Below are 20774 nucleotides of genomic sequence, written 5' to 3'. Positions count from 1 at the left end.
ACGCTGTTCGATCACCTTGATGTCTGATAAAACTTAATATTCAGTCATTTTAATTCAAATTTGATTTTAGCATATTTATTTTCATTGATCTAATCAAAACGTCCAACGTCTTTTCTGTCGAGCAATTCAGTTTTATCAGCATTACTGTCACAAACATATCCACAAACATTCCTAAAACAGTTTCCCAGATTTTACCAACTAAAGTTCAAGTTCAACAGATCCATTGTCAGAAATACTACTTCTGGTTGGTGGTCCTTCTGAAAATAATTCCATCATTAGGTTGATCTTTGACTGAAAGAGAGGGGCTTGTCTGGCCAGATCACCATGTCTGGGATCCAGTGGGAGAGTCTGACAAGAAGGGAGTCAAGCTGGGAGCGAAGAGTCCTGATTATTATCTTCTTCGCTGCTGTTTTATCATCATTTGTTGATGGAGTAAACATTCATATAGACAGTTTTCCTATTTGAGTTACAGTAATGATGGCTCGCTCTTGGGTTAAATAAAATAACAGACCCTGAAAGGATTGCAATCTTTTAATATAGCAAGATGCTATTAATTATTATTGTTTTATCCTAAATGTTTCGATTTGAATCCCTCAGAAGGTATTTTAAATGTAAAGTAAAATAGGAGCATTGCACATCGTGGTGCTTAGGACCTACCCTTCTTAGCGGTAGGATTACAACAACAGAAATTAGTTTTGAGATTAATTTTTCAGCAGCAAAAACTTTGTATTATCTGTTGGAACAAAAAGGCATAATAATTCCATCACTAATGTAAAAAGGTAGGGTTTGGCTGAAATTTCAGCACCACTGAAATGAACAAAAATAAGGAAATCAAAGACAAAAACAGACAGCATGTTGTAAAGAGATTTGTAGAAATGGATGTTAGGCTCTATTAAGCATGGACTATTTATCATCTGTTTTCACACGTAATCCCATCTTTATTGTGTCATAAAAGAGCTTTTTGGTGCAATCAGTTTCAAACAAGGTCACTTGAGGTCACTGTTGTCCTGGATGAGTGCCATCCCCAGCAGCTCAAAGTACTTCATAACTATCAGAGAACCACCGGCCGATAGTCATTCAGGCCTGAAACTGCCGAGGACTTTGGGATGGGGATGAGCTTTATTATGTATTCTTATTGCGAATACATATTTGTTATATTAGAAATTGAATGATCAACTTAATCATGAAAACAAATCAAAGAACAACTGGCCTGCAAATTAAATGTGTCAAAACTTCTAAAGTAGCACATAGACAATAAAAACTAGCATCTGTCGGGTTAAGAAAACCTCAACCAGTGGCTCCGGTTTGCTTGGCTGGTTGAGCAGACATCCCATATACAGAGGCTGAGGCTCCTATTTTTTTTATTTTTTTTGAATATTCCTTTATTTGTGAAAAGTGTCAGTAACACACATGTGACAATCAGGAGGGAAGAGTTTTACAAAACAACAACAGAAAAGATGAAAACAAACAAACAAAAAAATTAAAAGGAACAGAAAAATAAAGTTGATAATAATAAATACTAATAGTATTTTAAACAAAGAGATTAAAGTGACCCCTGAGTGTAGGTGTTTCTTTCAAGTGTGTATGTGAGTGTGTGTGTGTCTATGGGTATGTTTGTGTGGGGAAAAATAAATTATGCAGGCGGCACAGTATAAGGATTAACGGTGGAAATAATAATAGCAAGAATGATCTAAATTACTCCCTGATAGTAGTTTATTATGTGCTGAAAAACAAGTCTGATCCATCATGTTTCAACCTTAAAACTTACAGGACTTAAAGGAACTTCTTCTGAAAGTTTGACGTCAGATGCCACAGCATACCTACAAATATCTGGTAAAGTCCATGTTTCGACAGGTCAGGACTGTTATAGCAGAAGAAGGGAACCCTACTCAATATTAGGTGGGGGGTCAATATTATGGCTGATCGGTGTAAATGAAATAAGAGGTGCAGTATCATCATCTGAAAAGTCTTTTGCCATAAACTTTGAGGGTTTTTTTATTCAAAAAAAGAAAAGAAAAACATTTTAAGCTTATTGACTCAATTAAACTCCACCAATGTGCTCTTTCCAAAGCCTTTTATTCTTTAGAGTTTTAGATCAGCAAATGACATAAATCAATACTGATTTATAAAATGACACAGATCTTGATGACATTATTAGCGATGTGATGTATCTGCTGTCTCGTATTCAGAACAAAGAAGAGGAGAATGGGAGGCCTCAATATTTTCTTCCCAAATAACTTTATTCTCGACATCATCTTCCTTCCATTACTTCACTTGTCTTTCAGTTTAAGAACAGTTCCTGTTTTATAATCTGTTCCAGAACGAGTGGAAGTGATAGAGTAAATCTTTTAGTTCATGTATCAATGGTCACATCATATATAAACTTCATGAACCCAAGTGGGTACAAATTAAGTTTTATTTGTTTGTTTTCATCATCGTAGCAACATGTAAGCAGATAATGATAAAATGATGTTATTGCACAGTTACATGAGAAAGCATCCCTTCTAAACACATTTTACAGGTTAGTGACATCAGATGTGTTTACAGTTCTCAGTGAATCAAATAGGCAAAAATAACATTTTGAGATTATTCACATTTTTCCCATGAACTGGAGACTTTCTAATTTAAAAGAATTTGAACATAAACTTGAACAGTTTGCATATTTGTTTCACAGGTTTAATTAAACTCTCCAAATCAACAAATGTCTAATCACAGAGTGGAATCAGAAGAACTCAAATGCTGCGAGTTGCACAGACAAAAGCGTATTTATTTGAACACTTTACGTCATTCCATTTCTTGTTTTTTCCCCAGTTGGTTTGGACACAGTCTTGTGACCCTCCAGAGTTGTTTGGCTGTCCTTTATTCCAAAACTTAAAGTCGAATTTAGAGCCATCAGACCACAACCATGCGCCATTCTTCTGACAATCAGTGAGTCCGATCCATTTGACTCTCTCAGCAGGATCAAAGCTTCTGATCAGGTGTTTGACAAAATTCTCTTCCTCCCGACTGTGGATAGATACCAGGTTGGCTCCCTGTGATACACAGTACAGCTCTGCATCAATCCAGGTCATCTTAGTGGCGATGTACTTGTAGCAGCGGCCATTGAAGCTGTACCATGACTCGGGACAACAGCCTTGCCAAAGCAGCATTTCCTTCTCATCTGAAGGAGACACTGCACCCAGAGCCAGAGCAGCCATGAAGAGGAACAACATCCTGATGGAGTTTTATGTCTGTAATTAAGACAAGGTGTCAATGTCTTGTTGAAGTTGATCTGTATTGATGGTTGTCATCAAATATCCTGCAGAGGCAGGTGACAGGCTGCTTTCTTTTATATCACACAGAGAGGGCGTCTCCACTTTTGGTATCTTATCATTAATCTGTGCACTTAATATACTTTTTCTGTTGAGATTGGCTTTGTTCTTAGACATTATGTATTCATACTCTGTATGTTTCTAAAAACAATCTATGTTCCTATCTTGTACTTGTCCACTCTGCTCATACTACGCAATGTATGTTCTTGAATGGTCCAGAACTTTAAGAAAGCATAACTGGACTAAATAACTTGGTTCGATGAAGCTTCTCTATCTTGTCAGATAGGTCTGTCACATTAGATACACGCCAAAAAAAAAGTCACACACACATGTTGCTTATCACATTCTAAAGAACATGACATGGACAGTGGTTGGCCTGTTTATGTTACTAATAACTGGCCAATTATATTATGTAAGTACAACCTCTGTTAGATAAACGTGAAGAAGATGAATATGAACTATTTCCATATATCGGGGCTTCCGATGAGTTTTGCTGTATGCCAACTTTTAATATGTACATTCTCAGGCCTAAAACTGCCCGAGAGCACCTGAAGGCTATTCAGTACTTGTAGCAGTGAGATCATTAGCCAAAAACTTTCAGCTCTACACAACAACACAATATCTGAACATTGGCCAAAGAACGCTGTTCGATCACTTTGATGTCTGATAAAACTTAATATTCAGTCATTTTAATTCAAATTTGATTTTAGCATATTTATTTTCATTGATCTAATCAAAACGTCCAACGTCTTTTCTGTCGAGCAATTCAGTTTTATCAGCATTACTGTCACAAACATATCCACAAACATTCCTAAAACAGTTTCCCAGATTTTACCAACTAAAGTTCAAGTTCAACAGATCCATTGTCAGAAATATTACTTCTGGTTGGTGGTCCTTCTGAAAATAATTCCATCATTAGGTTGATCTTTGACTGAAAGAGAGGGGCTTGTCTGGCCAGATCACCATGTCTGGGATCCAGTGGGAGAGTCTGACAAGCAGGGAGTCATGCTGGGAGCGAAGAGTCCTGATTATTATCTTCTTCGCTGCTGTTTTATCATCATTTGTTGATGGAGTAAACATTCATATAGACAGTTTTCCTATTTGAGCTACAGTAATGATGGCTCGCTCTTGGGTTAAATAAAATAACAGACCCTGAAAGGATTGCAATCTTTTAATATAGCAAGATGCTATTATTATTATTGTTTTATCCTAAATGTTTCGATTTGAATCCCTCAGAAGGTATTTCAAATGTAAAGTAAAATAGGACCATTGCACATCATGGTGCTTAGGACCTACCCTTCTTAGAGGTAGGATTACAACAACAGAAATTAGTATTGAGATAAAACGTAATATTCAGTCATTTTAATTCAAATTTGATTTTAGCATATTTATTTTCATTGAGCTAATCAAAGTTTCCAACGTCTTTTCTGTCGAGCAATTCAGTTTTATCAGCATTACTGTCACAAACATATCCACAAACATTCCTAAAACAGTTTCCCAGATTTTACCAACTAAAGTTCAAGTTCAACAGATCCATTGTCAGAAATACTACTTCTGGTTGGTGGTCCTTCTGAAAATAATTCCATCATTAGGTTGATCTTTGACTGAAAGAGAGGGGCTTGTCTGGCCAGATCACCATGTCTGGGATCCAGTGGGAGAGTCTGACAAGCAGGGAGTCAAGCTGGGAGCGAAGAGTCCTGATTATTATCTTCTTCGCTGCTGTTTTATCATCATTTGTTGATGGAGTAAACATTCATATAGACAGTTTTCCTATTTGAGTTACAGTAATGATGGCTCGCTCTTGGGTTAAATAAAATAACAGACCCTGAAAGGATTGCAATCTTTTAATATAGCAAGATGCTATTATTATTATTGTTTTATCCTAAATGTTTCGATTTGAATCCCTCAGAAGGTATTTTAAGTGTAAAGTAAAATAGGACCATTGCACATCATGGTGCTTAGGACCTACCCTTCTTAGCGGTAGGATTACAACAACAGAAATTAGTATTGAGATTAATTTTTCAGCAGCAAAAACTTTGTATTATCTTTTGGAACAAAAAGGCATAATAATTCCATCACTAATGTAAAAAGGTAGGGTTTGGCTGAAATTTCAGCACCACTGAAATGAACAAAAATAAGGAAATCAAAGACAAAAACAGACAGCATGTTGTAAAGAGATTTGGAGAAATGGATGTTAGGCTCTATCATTTGTTTTCACACGTAATCCCATCTTTATTGTATCATAAAAGAGCTTTTTTGGTGCAATCAGTTTCAAAGAAGGTCATTCAGGCTAAAAAGAAAAAAGCAGTGTCAGAAGTGTTTTTGCCAGAGCTCAGGCGTAGAGGCATTGCCTTCCAGTTGTAAGATCAGTAGTTCATCCCCTCCATTTGTTTAAGTGGCCTGAACCACAGATAGCCCCTGATATACTCATCATTAAGAGATTGTATAAAAAAAAGTGCTGCATGTAGGAAGTAAATAAAACCTTCCGTCATAACATAATGACAACTGAGAAGACATTGATTCTCTTGTCACATTAACACCTGGCTGTGGGTAGGATATATTTTGCCAAAAGTGAAGACTTCATGCAGGTGTTGATAGACTGGGTGCCCATGCTGACCTGTGTCCTCAAGCATAAGCTCCCACACTGGACAAGTGAGCATCAGCGTTATATCAGTGGAGCAATGAAAGAAGGCGCCCAGGTCTGATGAATTAGATCTTCTATCACATGACTTTGATAGCCAGGTCCAGGTTACAGCAAGGAAAACTTGGGTATTGCCATTTATGTGGATGTTACATTTGTACATACCATCAATCTAGATTTTGTTGCTGACCAGATAAACCATACTCCCTGATAGTAGTTTGTTATGTGCTGAAAAACAAGTCTGATCCATCATGTGTCGACCTTAAAACTTACAGGACTTTAAGGAACATCTTCTGACAGTTTGACCTCAGATGCCACAGCATACCTACAAATATCTGGTAAAGTCCATGTTTCGACAGGTCAGGACTGTTATAGCAGAAGAAGGGAACCCTACTCAATATTAGGTGGGGGGTCAATATTATGGCTGATCGGTGTAAATGAAATAAGAGGTGCAGTATCATCATCTGAAAAGTCTTTTGCCATAAACTTTGAGGGTTTTTTTATTCAAAAAAAGAAAAGAAAAACATTTTAAGCTTATTGACTCAATTAAACTCCACCAATGTGCTCTTTCCAAAGCCTTTTATTCTTTAGAGTTTTGGATCAGCAAATGACATAAATCAATACTGATTTATAAAATGACACAGATCTTGATGACATTATTAGCGATTTGATGTATCTGCTGTCTCGTATTCAGAACAAAGAAGAGGAGAATGGGAGGCCTCAATATTTTCTTCCCAAATAACTTTATTCTCGACATCATCTTTCTTCCATTACTTCACTTGTCTTTCAGTTTAAGAACAGTTCCTGTTTTATAATCTGATCCTAAACGAGTGGAAGTGATGGAGTAAATCTTTTAGTTCATGTATCAATGGTCACATCATATATAAACTTCATGAACCCAAGTGGGTACAAATTAAGTTTTATTTGTTTGTTTTCATCATCGTAGCAACATGTAAGCAGATAATGATAAAATGATGTTATTGCACAGTTACATGAGAAAGCATCCCTTCTAAACACATTTTACAGGTTAGTGACATCAGATGTGTTTACAGTTCTCAGTGAATCAAGTAGGCAAAAATAACATTTTGAGATTATTCACATTTTTCCCATGAACTGGAGACTTTCTAATTTAAAATAATTTGAACATGAACTTGAACAGTTTGCATCTTTGTTTCACAGGTTTAATTAAACTCTCCAAATCAACACATGTTAAATCACAGAGTGGAATCAGAAGAACTCAAATGCTGCGAGTTGCACAGACAAAAGCGTATTCATATGAACACTTTATGTCATTCCATTTCTTGTTTTTTCCCCAGTTGGTTTGGACACAGTCTTCTGACCCTTGATAGTTGTTTGGCTCTCCTGTATTCCAAAACTTAAAGTCGAATTTAGAGCCATCAGACCACAACCATGCGCCATTCTTCTGACAATCAGTGAGTCCGATCCATTTGACTCCGTCAGCAGGATCAATGCTTCTGATCAGGTGTTTGACAAAATTCTCTTCCTCCTGACTGTGGATAGATACCAGGTTGGCTCCCTGTGATACACAGTGCAGCTCAGCATCAATCCAGGTCATCTTAGTGGCGATGTACTTGTAGCAGCGGCCATTGAAGCTGTACCATGACTCGGGACAACAGCCTTGCCAAAGCAGCATTTCCTTCTCATCTGAAGGAGACGCTGCACCCAGAGCCAGAGCAGCCATGAAGAGGAACAACATCCTGATGGAGTTTTACGTCTGTAATTAAGACAAGGTGTCAATGTCTTGTTGAAGTTGATCTGTACTGATGCTTGTCATCAAATATCCTGCAGAGGCAGGTGACAGGCTGCTTTCTTTTATATCACACAGAGAGGGCGTCTCCACTTTTGGTATCTTATCATTAATCTGTGCACTTAATATAATTTTTCTGTTGAGATTGGCTTTGTTCTTAGACATTATGTATTCATACTCTGTATGTTTCTAAAAACAATCTATGTTCCTATCTTGTACTTGTCCACTCTGCTCATACTACGCAATGTATGTTCTTGAATGGTCCAGAACTTTAAGAAAGCATAACTGGACTAAATAACTTGGTTAGATGAAGCTTCTCTATCTTGTCAGATAGGTCTGTCACATTAGATACACGCCTAAAAAAACAGTCACACACACATGTTGCTTATCACAGCCTAAAGAACATGACATGGACAGTGGTTGGCCTGTTTATGTTACTAATAACTGGCCAATTATATTATGTAAGTACAACCTCTGTTAGATAAACGTGAAAAAGATGAATATGAACTATTTCCATATATCGGGGCTTCCGATGAGTTTTATTGTATGCCAAACTTTAATATGTACATTCTCAGGCCTAAAACTGCCCGAGAGCACCTGAAGGCTATTCAGTACTTGTAGCAGTGAGATCATTAGCCAAAAACTTTCAGCTCTACACAACAACACAATATCTGAACATTGGCCAAAGAACGCTGTTCGATCACCTTGATGTCTGATAAAACGTAATATTCAGTCATTTTAATTCAAATTTGATTTTAGCATATTTATTTTCATTGATCTAATCAAAACGTCCAACGTCTTTTCTGTCGAGCAATTCAGTTTTATCAGCATTACTGTCACAAACATATCCACAAACATTCCTAAAACAGTTTCCCAGATTTTACCAACTAAAGTTCAAGTTCAACAGATCCATTGTCAGAAATACTACTTCTGGTTGGTGGTCCTTCTGAAAATAATTCCATCATTAGGTTGATCTTTGACTGAAAGAGAGGGGCTTGTCTGGCCAGATCACCATGTCTGGGATCCAGTGGGAGAGTCTGACAAGCAGGGAGTCAAGCTGGGAGCGAAGAGTCCTGATTATTATCTTCTTCGCTGCTGTTTTATCATCATTTGTTGATGGAGTAAACATTCATATAGACAGTTTTCCTATTTGAGTTACAGTAATGATGGCTCGCTCTTGGGTTAAATAAAATAACAGACCCTGAAAGGATTGCAATCTTTTAATATAGCAAGATGCTATTATTATTATTGTTTTATCCTAAATGTTTCGATTTGAATCCCTCAGAAGGTATTTCAAATGTAAAGTAAAATAGGACCATTGCACATCATGGTGCTTAGGACCTACCCTTCTTAGCGGTAGGATTACAACAACAGAAATTAGTATTGAGATGAATTTTTCAGCAGCAAAAACTTTGTATTATCTTTTGGAACAAAAAGGCATAATAATTCCATCACTAATGTAAAAAGGTAGGGTTTGGCTGAAATTTCAGCACCACTGAAATGAACAAAAATAAGGAAATCAAAGACAAAAACAGACAGCATGTTGTAAAGAGATTTGGAGAAATGGATGTTAGGCTCTATCATCTGTTTTCACACGTAATCCCATCTTTATTGTATCATAAAAGAGCTTTTTTGGTGCAATCAGTTTCAAAGAAGGTCATTCAGGCTAAAAAGAAACAAGCAGTGTCAGAAGTGTTTTTGCCAGAGCTCAGGCGTAGAGGCATTGCCTTCCAGTTGTAAGATCAGTAGTTCATCCCCTCCATTTGTTTAAGTGGCCTGAACCACAGATAGCCCCTGATATACTCATCATTAAGAGATTGTATAAAAAAAAGTGCTGCATGTAGGAAGTAAATAAAACCTTCCGTCATAACATAATGACAACTGAGAAGACATTGATTCTCTTGTCACATTAACACCTGGCTGTGGGTAGGATATATTTTGCCAAAAGTGAAGACTTCATGCAGGTGTTGATAGACTGGGTGCCCATGCTGACCTGTGTCCTCAAGCATAAGCTCCCACACTGGACAAGTGAGCATCAGCGTTATATCAGTGGAGCAATGAAAGAAGGCGCCCAGGTCTGATGAATTAGATCTTCTATCACATGACTTTGATAGCCAGGTCCAGGTTACAGCAAGGAAAACTTGGGTATTGCCATTTATGTGGATGTTACATTTGTACATACCATTAACCTAGATTTTGTTGCTGACCAGATAAACCATACTCCCTGATAGTAGTTTGTTATGTGCTGAAAAACAAGTCTGATCCATCATGTGTTGACCTTAAAACTTACAGGACTTTAAGGAACATCTTCTGACAGTTTGACCTCAGATGCCACAGCATACCTACAAATATCTGGTAAAGTCCATGTTTCGACAGGTCAGGACTGTTATAGCAGAAGAAGGGAACCCTACTCAATATTAGGTGAGGGGTCAATATTATGGCTGATCGGTGTAAATGAAATAAGAGGTGCAGTATCATCATCTGAAAAGTCTTTTGCCATAAACTTTGAGGTTTTTTTTATTCAAAAAAAGAAAAGAAAAACATTTTAAGCTTATTGACTCAATTAAACTCCACCAATGTGCTCTTTCCAAAGCCTTTTATTCTTTAGAGTTTTGGATCAGCAAATGACATAAATCAATACTGATTTATAAAATGACACAGATCTTGATGAAATTATTAGCGATTTGATGTATCTGCTGTCTCGTATTCAGAACAAAGAAGAGGAGAATGGGAGGCCTCAATATTTTCTTCTCAAATAATTTTATTCTCAATCTCATCTTCCTTCCATTACTTCACTTGTCTTTCAGTTTAAGAACAGTTCCTGTTTTATAATCTGATCCTAAACGAGTGGAAGTGATGGAGTAAATCTTTTAGTTCATGTATCAATGGTCACATCATATATAAACTTCATGAACCCAAGTGGGTACAAATTAAGTTTTATTTGTTTGTTTTCATCATCGTAGCAACATGTAAGCAGATAATGATAAAATGATGTTATTGCACAGTTACATGAGAAAGCATCCCTTCTAAACACATTTTACAGGTTAGTGACATCAGATGTGTTTACACTTCTCAGTGAATCAAGTAGGCAAAAATAACATTTTGAGATTATTCACATTTTTCCCATGAACTGGAGACTTTCTAATTTAAAAGAATTTGAACATAAACTTGAACAGTTTGCATCTTTGTTTCACAGGTTTAATTAAACTCTCCAAATCAACACATGTTAAATCACAGAGTGGAATCAGAAGAACTCAAATGCTGCGAGTTGCACAGACAAAAGCGTATTCATATGAACACTTTATGTCATTCCATTTCTTGTTTTTTCCCCAGTTGGTTTGGACACAGTCTTCTGACCCTTGATAGTTGTTTGGCTCTCCTGTATTCCAAAACTTAAAGTCGAATTTAGAGCCATCAGACCACAACCATGCGCCATTCTTCTGACAATCAGTGAGTCCGATCCATTTGACTCCGTCAGCAGGATCAATGCTTCTGATCAGGTGTTTGACAAAATTCTCTTCCTCCTGACTGTGGATAGATACCAGGTTGGCTCCCTGTGATACACAGTGCAGCTCTGCATCAATCCAGGTCATCTTAGTGGCGATGTACTTGTAGCAGCGGCCATTGAAGCTGTACCATGACTCGGGACAACAGCCTTGCCAAAGCAGCATTTCCTTCTCATCTGAAGGAGACACTGCACTCAGAGCCAGAGCAGCCATGAAGAGGAACAACATCCTGATGGAGTTTTATGTCTGTAATTAAAACAAGGTGTCAATGTCTTGAAGTTGATCTGTACTGATGCTTATCATCAAATATCCTGCAGAGGCAGGTGACAGGCTGCTTTCTTTTATATCACACAGAGAGGGCGTCTCCACTTTTGGTATCTTATCATTAATCTGTGCACTTAATATAATTTTTCTGTTGAGATTGGCTTTGTTCTTAGACATTATGTATTCATACTCTGTATGTTTCTAAAAACAATCTATGTTCCTATCTTGTACTTGTCCACTCTGCTCATACTACGCAATGTATGTTCTTGAATGGTCCAGAACTTTAAGAAAGCATAACTGGACTAAATAACTTGGTTAGATGAAGCTTCTCTATCTTGTCAGATAGGTCTGTCACATTAGATACACGCCTAAAAAAACAGTCACACACACATGTTGCTTATCACAGCCTAAAGAACATGACATGGACAGTGGTTGGCCTGTTTATGTTACTAATAACTGGCCAATTATATTATGTAAGTACAACCTCTGTTAGATAAACGTGAAAAAGATGAATATGAACTATTTCCATATATCGGGGCTTCCGATGAGTTTTGCTGTATGCCAACTTTTAATATGTACATTCTCAGGCCTAAAACTGCCCGAGAGCACCTGAAGGCTATTCAGTACTTGTAGCAGTGAGATCATTAGCCAAAAACTTTCAGCTCTATACAACAACACAATATCTGAACATTGGCCAAAGAACGCTGTTCGATCACCTTGATGTCTGATAAAACGTAATATTCAGTCATTTTAATTCAAATTTGATTTTAGCATATTTATTTTCATTGATCTAATCAAAACTTCCAACGTCTTTTCTGTCGAGCAATTCAGTTTTATCAGCATTACTGTCACAAACATATCCACAAACATTCCTAAAACAGTTTCCCAGATTTTACCAACTAAAGTTCAAGTTCAACAGATCCATTGTCAGAAATACTACTTCTGGTTGGTGGTCCTTCTGAAAATAATTCCATCATTAGGTTGATCTTTGACTGAAAGAGAGGGGCTTGTCTGGCCAGATCACCATGTCTGGGATCCAGTGGGAGAGTCTGACAAGCAGGGAGTCAAGCTGGGAGCGAAGAGTCCTGATTATTATCTTCTTCGCTGCTGTTTTATCATCATTTGTTGATGGAGTAAACATTCATATAGACAGTTTTCCTATTTGAGTTACAGTAATGATGGCTCGCTCTTGGGTTAAATAAAATAACAGACCCTGAAAGGATTGCAATCTTTTAATATAGCAAGATGCTATTATTATTATTGTTTTATCCTAAATGTTTCGATTTGAATCCCTCAGAAGGTATTTTAAATGTGAAGTAAAATAGGAGCATTGCACATCGTGGTGCTTAGGACCTACCCTTCTTAGCGGTAGGATTACAACAACAGAAATTAGTTTTGAGATGAATTTTTCAGCAGCAAAAACTTTGTATTATCTTTTGGAACAAAAAGGCATAATAATTCCATCACTAATGTAAAAAGGTAGGGTTTGGCTGAAATTTCAGCACCACTGAAATGAACAAAAATAAGGAAATCAAAGACGAAAACAGACAGCATGTTGTAAAGAGATTTGGAGAAATGGATGTTAGGCTCTATTAATTATGGACTATTTATCATTTGTTGTCACACGTAATCCCATCTTTATCGTATCATAAAAGAGCTTTTTTGGTGCAATCAGTTTAAAAGAAGGTCACTTGAGGTCACTGTTGTCCTGGATGAGTGCCATCCCCAGCAGCTCAAAGTACTTCATAACTATCAGAGAACCACCGGCCGATAGTCATTCAGGCCTGAAACTGCAGAGGACTTTGCGATGGGAATGAGCTTTATTATGTATTATTATTGCAAATACATATTTGTTATATCAGAAATTGATTGATCAACTTAATCATTAAAACAAATCAAACAACAACTGGCCTGCAAATTAAATGTGTCCAAACTTCTAAAGTAGCATATAGACAATAAAAACTACCATCTCTCGGGTTAAAAAAACCTCAACCAGTGGCTCCGGTTTGCTTGGCTGGTTGAGCAGACATCCCATATACAGAGGCTGACGCTCCTATTTTTTTTATTTTTTTTGAATATTCCTTTATTTGTGAAAAGTGTCAGTAACACACATGTGACAATCAGGAGGGAAGAATTTTACAAAACACCAACAGAAAAGATGATGACAAACAAACAAAAAAATTAAAAGGAACAGAGAAATAAAATTGATAATAATAAATATTAATAGTATTTTAAACAAAGAGATTAAAGTGACCCCTGAGTGTAGGTGTTTGTTTCAAGTGTGTATGTGAGTGTGTGTGTGTCTATGGGTATGTTTGTGTGGGGAAAAATAAATTATGCAGACGGCACAGTATAAGGATTAACGGTGGAAATAATAATAGCAAGAATGATCTAAATTACTCCCTGATAGTAGTTTATTATGTGCTGAAAAACAAGTCTGATCCATCATGTGTCGACCTTAAAACTTACAGGACTTAAAGGAACTTCTTCTGAAAGTTTGATGTCAGATGCCACAGCATACCTACAAATATCTGGTAAAGTCCATGTTTCGACAGGTCAGGACTGTTATAGCAGAAGAAGGGAACCCTACTCAATATTAGGTGGGGGTCAATATTATGGCTGATTGGTGTAAATGAAATAAGAGGTGCAGTATCATCATCTGAAAAGTCTTTTGCCATAAACTTTGAGGTTTTTTTATTCAAAAAAAGAAAAGAAAACATTTTAAGCTTATTGACTCAATTAAACTCCACCAATGTGCTCTTTCCAAAGCCTTTTATTCTTTAGAGTTTTGGATCAGCAACAGACATAAATCAATACTGATTTATAAAATGACACAGATCTTGATGACATTATTAGCAATGTGATGTATCTGCTGTCTCGTATTCAGAACAAAGAAGAGGAGAATGGGAGGCCTCAATATTTTCTTCTCAAATAACTTTATTCTCGACATCATCTTCCTTCCATTACTTCACTTGTCTTTCAGTTTAAGAACAGTTCCTGTTTAATAACTTGGTTTTTTTTGTTTTCATCATCGTAGCAACATGTAAGCAGATAATGATAAAATGATGTTATTGCACAGTTACATGAGAAAGCATCCCTTCTAAACACATTTTACAGGTTAGTGACATCAGATGTGTTTACAGTTCTCAGTGAATCAAGCAGGCAAAAATAACATTTTGATAGTATTCACATTTTTCCCATGAACTGGAGAGGTTTTAATTTAAAAGAATTTAAACATGAACTTGAACAGTTTGCATCTTTGTTTCACAGGTTTAATTAAACTCTCCAAATCAACACATGTTAAATCACAGAGTGGAATCAGAAGAACTCAAATGCTGCGAATTGCACAGACAAAAGAGTATTTAAATGAACAGTCTTTGTCATTCCATTTCTTATCTGTGCCCCAGTTGGTGTGGACACATTCTTCTGACCCTCCAGCATTGTTTGGCTCTCCTCTATTCCAAAACCTAAAGTTGACTTTAGAGCCATCAGACCACAACCATGCGCCATTCCTCTGAGCATCAGTGAGTCCGATCCAGTTGACTCCCTCAGCAAGATCAAAGTTTCTGATCAGGAATTTAACAAAATTCTCTTCCTCCTGACTGTGGATAGATACCAGGTTGGCTCCCTGTGATACACAGTACAGCTCTGCATCAATCCAGGTCATCTTAGTGGCGATGTACTTGTAGCAGCGTCCGTTGAAGCTGTACCAGAACTGTGGGCAGTTTCTACGTTGTAGGGCCAATTCTCCCTGAGCTGAAGCGGATACAGCACCCAGAGCCAGACAAAGCAAGACGAGGAACAGCTTCATGTTGACGTTTTACGTATCTCTGTTTGAAGATGTCTTGATGTATTGCTGGAATTAATTTGCACTGGTGGTTGTTCCCAGCAGTTCTGTAGAGACAGATGACAGGCTGATTCTTTTATATCCTTCAGAGAGGGTGTCTGCAGTGTCATGTCTTATCATTGGCCAAATCCTGTTGTATGCAACACCTCAATATCTGAACATGAGCCAACAAACACCGCTGTGCCACTTTCAGTCAACTCTGGCATCAGCCTTTTTTTCAGCACAGCAACACAGGCATGCAATTACACATCAACAACAATCCAGTAGTGCAAAGCTTTGTATACATATGTACAATTTCCTATCTTGTACTTGTCCACTCTGCTCATACCACGCAATGTATGTCCTTGAATGGTCCAAGACTTTAAGATAGCATAACTGGACTAAATAACTGGGTCAGATGAAGCTTCTCTATCTTGTCAGATAGGTCTGTTACATTAGATACCAGCCTAAAACCAACCTCACACACACACGTTGTTTATCACATCCCTAAAAACATGACGTGGACAGTGGTTGGCCAGAGATTGGTGAATTATAGCGAGTGAATAGACTGGGAGAACCCTCAGTGATCCAGCACACAGAGTAAAAAGCTCTGTGTAGAAGCTTTTTGATCAGGTCCTCCCTCTGGTATTCACCCACTCTGACTAATGTATGTAAAGATAACCAAAACGATTTAGAATTGTGAAGAATTAAAAACTGACCGACTGTTCTGGCATCCTTAGCTGTGTCATAAATGCGCTCACCCTAAGATTATCTCATCTCAAGCCTGTTTCCTTCTTCTCTCAATCAGCCCTGAGAGTGAGGGCCGTCAAAAAAATACGTTTATCTACAGATTCTGAGTGCTAGTTGATCATTGGCCTGTACTTTAAGAGCACCAGAGTTACACATAGTTATTTAGCAGATGAGTTTACAATGATAATAGAAGTTATTTTTTCTATTACAGCAACTATTATTAATTAATTCATTTATTTTAAAATGTATTTGATTGGAAGAAATACCAAAGTACATGGATAATCTGAAAACAGCTTTTTCAATGCAGGTATGGCAACGAAGAGATAAAAAGCAATAAAATGTTCAAAATAAATCCAGGTAAGAACACAATGTTTAACACTAGACAGTAGTACAACTTTGTTGTTGAATTAAGATTCAACAGCTCTCTTTAAGAGTTAATGTTCAGAAGTTTTCAGATAAACGAGCAGAGCATTTAAAGTCTTTGCTCCTTCCATTGAACAACTGTCTGAACAAAAGATGTTTTACAAAGTGAGACTTTATGATTTCCACCTGAAGGAGATCTGAGACCAGACATTCAGTCCATGTGACATATGTGAAAATATCAGCAATTAACAGCAAGGCCAGATGTCCTCCCTCTCTCTCTCTCTCTCTCTCTCTCTCTCTCTTTCTGCATTCATTTCCTATTGAGCAACTTGCCAATAAAGGCAACAACAAAAACAATACTTTAAAAAACTAAAAATGAAAAAAATAACATCAACCATGGTTCAAAAAGGACTATGATGAAGCTAAAAAGAAACAAGCAGTGTCAGAAGTGTTTTTTCCAGAGCTCAGGCGTAGAGGCATTGCCTTCCAGTTGTAACATCAGTAGTTCATCCCCTCCATTTGTTTAAGTTGCCTGAACCACAGATAGCCCCTGATATACTCATCATTAAGAGATTGTATAAAAAAAAGTGCTGCATGTAGGAAGTAAATAAAACCTTCCGTCATAACATAATGACAACTGAGAAGACATTGATTATCATGTCACATTAACACCTGGCTGTGGGTAGGATATATTTTGCCAAAAGTGAAGACTTCATGCAGGTGTTGATAGACTGGGTGCCCATGCTGACCTGTGTCCTCAAGCATAAGCTCCCACACTGGACAAGTGAGCATCAGCGTTATATCAGTGGAGCAATGAAAGAAGGCGCCCAGGTCTGATGAACTGCATCTTCTATCACATGACTTTGATAGCCAGGTCCAGGTTACAGCAAGGAAAACTTGGGTATTGCCATTTATGTGGATGTTACATTTGTACATACCATTAACCTAGATTTTGTTGCTGACTAGATAAACCATACTCCCTGATAGTAGTTTGTTATGTGCTGAAAAACAAGTCTGATCCATCATGTGTCGACCTTAAAACTTACAGGACTTAAAGAACATCTTCTGACAGTTTGACCTCAGATGCCACAGCATACCTACAAATATCTGGTAAAGTCCATGTTTCGACAGGTCAGGACTGTTATAGCAGAAGAAGGGAACCCTACTCAATACTAGGTGGGGGGTCAATATTATGGCTGATTGGTGTAAATGAAATAAGAGGTGCAGTATCATCATCTGAAAAGTCTTTTGCCATAAACTTTGAGGTTTTTTTTATTCAAAAAAAGAAAAGAAAACATTTTAAGCTTATTGACTCAATTAAACTCCACCAATGTGCTCTTTCCAAAGCTTTTTATTCTTTAGAGTTTTAGATCAGCAACAGACATAAATCAATACTGATTTATAAAATGACACAGATCTTGATGACATTATTAGCGATGTGATGTATCTGCTGTCTCGTATTCAGAACAAAGAAGAGGAGAATGGGAGGCCTCTATATTTTCTTCTCAAATAACTTTATTCTCGACATCATCTTCCTTCCATTACTTTACTTGTCTTTCAGTTTAAGAACAGTTCCATTTAAATAACTTGTTTTTTTGTTTGTTTTCATCATCGTAGCAACATGTAAGCAGATAACGATAAAATGATGTTATTGCACAGTTACATGAGAAAGCATCCCTTCTAAACACATTTTACAGGTTGGTGACATCAGATGTGTTTACAGTTTTCAGTGAATCAAGTAGGAAAAAATAACATTTTGAGATCATTCACATTTTTCCCATGAACTGGAGAGGTTTTAATTTAAAAGAATTTGAACATAAACTTGAACAGTTTGCATCTTTGTTTCACAGGTTTAATTAAACTCTCCAAATCAACACATGTCAAATCACAGAGTGGAATCAGAAGAACTCAAATGCTGCGAATTGCACAGACAAAAGAGTATTTAAATGAACAGTCTTTGTCATTCCATTTCTTATCTGTGCCCCAGTTGGTGTGGACACATTCTTCTGACCCTCCAGCATTGTTTGGCTCTCCTCTATTCCAAAACCTAAAGTTGAATTTAGAGCCATCAGACCACAACCATGCGCCATTCCTCTGAGCATCAGTGAGTCCGATCCAGTTGACTCCCTCAGCAAGATCAAAGTTTCTGATCAGGAATTTGACAAAATTCTCTTCCTCCTGACTGTGGATAGATACCAGGTTGGCTCCCTGTGATACACAGTACAGCTCTGCATCAATCCAGGTCATCTTAGTGGCGATGTACTTGTAGCAGCGTCCGTTGAAGCTGTACCAGAACTGTGGGCAGTTTCTACGTTGTAGGGCCAATTCTCCCTGAGCTGAAGCGGATACAGCACCCAGAGCCAGACAAAGCAAGACGAGGAACAGCTTCATGTTGACGTTTTACGTATCTCTGTTTGAAGATGTCTTGATGTATTGCTGGAATTAATTTGCACTGGTGGTTGTTCCCAGCAGTTCTGTAGAGACAGATGACAGGCTGATTCTTTTATATCCTTCAGAGAGGGTGTCTGCAGTGTCATGTCTTATCATTGTCCAAATCCTGTTGTATGCAACACCTCAATATCTGAACATGAGCCAACAAACACCGCTGTGCCACTTTCAGTCAACTCTGGCATCAGCCTTTTTTTCAGCACAGCAACACAGGCATGCAATTACACATCAACAACAATCCAGTAGTGCAAAGCTTTGTATACATATGTGCAATTTAAACAGCATTGCCGTAAGATATTACGTATATAAAATATGTATTCATATTCTGTATTCTTCTAAACAATCTATGTTCCTATCTTGTACTTGTCCACTCTGCTCATACTACGCAATGTATGTCCTTGAATGGTCCAAGACTTTAAGATAGCATAACTGGACTAAATAACTGGGTCAGATGAAGCTTCTCTATCTTGTCAGATAGGTCTGTTACATTAGATACCAGCCTAAAACCAACCTCACACACACACGTTGTTTATCACATCCCTAAAAACATGACGTGGACAGTGGTTGGCCAGAGATTGGTGAATCATAGCGAGTGAATAGACTGGGAGAACCCTCAGTGATCCAGCACACATAGTAAAAAGCTCTGTGTAGAAGCTTTTTGATCAGGTCCTCCCTCTGGTATTCACCCACTCTGACTAATGTATGTAAAGATAACCAAAACGATTTAGAATTGTGAAGAATTAAGAACTGACCGACTGTTCTGGCATCCTTAGCTTTGTCATAAATGCGCTCACCCTAAGATTATCTCATCTAAAGCCTGTTTCCTTCTTCTCTCATTCAGCCCTGAGAGTGAGGGCCGTCAAAACAATACGTTTATCTACAGATTCTGAGTGTTAGTTGATCAGTGGCCTGTACTTTAAGAGCACCAGAGTTACACATAGTTATTTAGCAGATGAGTTTACAATGATAATAGAAGTTATTTTTTCTATTACAGCAACTATTATTAATTAATTCATTTATTTTAAAATGTATTTGATTGGAAGAAATACCAAAGTACATGGATAATCTGAAAATAGCTTTTTCAATGCAGGTATCGCAACGAAGAGATAAAAAGCAATAAAATGTTCAAAATAAATCCAGGTAAGAACACAATGTTTAACATTAGACAGTAGTACAACTTTGTTGTTGAATTAAGATTCAACAGCTCTCTTAAAGAGTTAATGTTCAGAAGTTTTCAGATAAATGAGCAGAGCATCTAAAGTCTTTGCTCCTTCCATTGAACAACTGTCTGAACAAAAGATGTTTTACAAAGTGAGACTTTACGATTTCCACCTGAAGGAGATCTGAGACCAGACATTCAGTCCATGTGACATATGTGAAAATATCAGCAATTAACAGCAAGGCCAGATGTCCTCCCTCTCTCTCTCTCTCTCTCTCTCTCTCTCTCTCTTTCTGCATTAATTTCCTATTGAGCAACTTGCCAACAAAGGCAACAACAAAAACAATCCTTTAAAAAACTAAAAATGAAAAAAATAACATCAACCATGGTTCAAAAAGGACTATGATGAAGCTAAAAAGAAACAAGCAGTGTCAGAAGTGTTTTTGCCAGAGCTCAGGTGTAGAGGCATTGCCTTCCAGTTGTAAGATCAGTAGTTCATCCCCTCCATTTGTTTAAGTGGCCTGAACCACAGATAGCCCCTGATATACTCATCATTAAGAGATTGTATAAAAAAAAGTGCTGCATGTAGGAAGTAAATAAAACCTTCCGTCATAACATAATGACAACTGAGAAGACATTGATTATCATGTCACATTAACACCTGGCTGTGGGTAGGATATATTTTGCCAAAAGTGAAGACTTCATGCAGGTGTTGATAGACTGGGTGCCCATGCTGAC

General features: G+C 37.4%; 4 protein-coding genes across 4 annotated transcripts; all 4 read right to left on the bottom strand.

The window, feature by feature from the left end:
* Positions 1-2732: 2732 nt before the first annotated feature.
* On the bottom strand, positions 2733-7669 carry LOC140274729 (galactose-specific lectin nattectin-like). Its single transcript, XM_072370096.1, has 2 exons — positions 7293-7669; positions 2733-3213 (listed from the first exon to the last, which is right to left on the bottom strand). Exons 1-2 carry the CDS (start codon positions 7667-7669, stop codon positions 2733-2735), a joined length of 858 nt encoding a protein of 285 aa, XP_072226197.1.
* A 3305-nt stretch (positions 7670-10974) lies between these two features.
* LOC140274728 (lactose-binding lectin l-2-like) lies at positions 10975-11454 on the bottom strand. Its single transcript, XM_072370095.1, has one exon. The coding sequence runs from the start codon at positions 11452-11454 to the stop codon at positions 10975-10977; it is 480 nt and encodes a 159-aa protein (XP_072226196.1).
* Positions 11455-14818: 3364 nt separating this feature from the next.
* On the bottom strand, positions 14819-15301 carry LOC140274727 (lactose-binding lectin l-2-like). The gene has a single exon (XM_072370094.1). The coding sequence runs from the start codon at positions 15299-15301 to the stop codon at positions 14819-14821; it is 483 nt and encodes a 160-aa protein (XP_072226195.1).
* Positions 15302-18337: 3036 nt separating this feature from the next.
* On the bottom strand, positions 18338-18820 carry LOC140274726 (ladderlectin-like). Its single transcript, XM_072370093.1, has one exon. It carries the CDS (start codon positions 18818-18820, stop codon positions 18338-18340), a length of 483 nt encoding a protein of 160 aa, XP_072226194.1.
* Between the last annotated feature and the right edge of the window lie 1954 nt (positions 18821-20774).

This window comes from Leuresthes tenuis, unplaced genomic scaffold (assembly GCF_036924035.1).
Source record: "Leuresthes tenuis unplaced genomic scaffold, fLeuTen1.0.hap1 SCAF_18, whole genome shotgun sequence".
NCBI classification, from domain to species: domain Eukaryota; kingdom Metazoa; phylum Chordata; class Actinopteri; order Atheriniformes; family Atherinopsidae; genus Leuresthes; species Leuresthes tenuis.
This window is presented reverse-complemented; position numbering and strand designations above follow the sequence as displayed.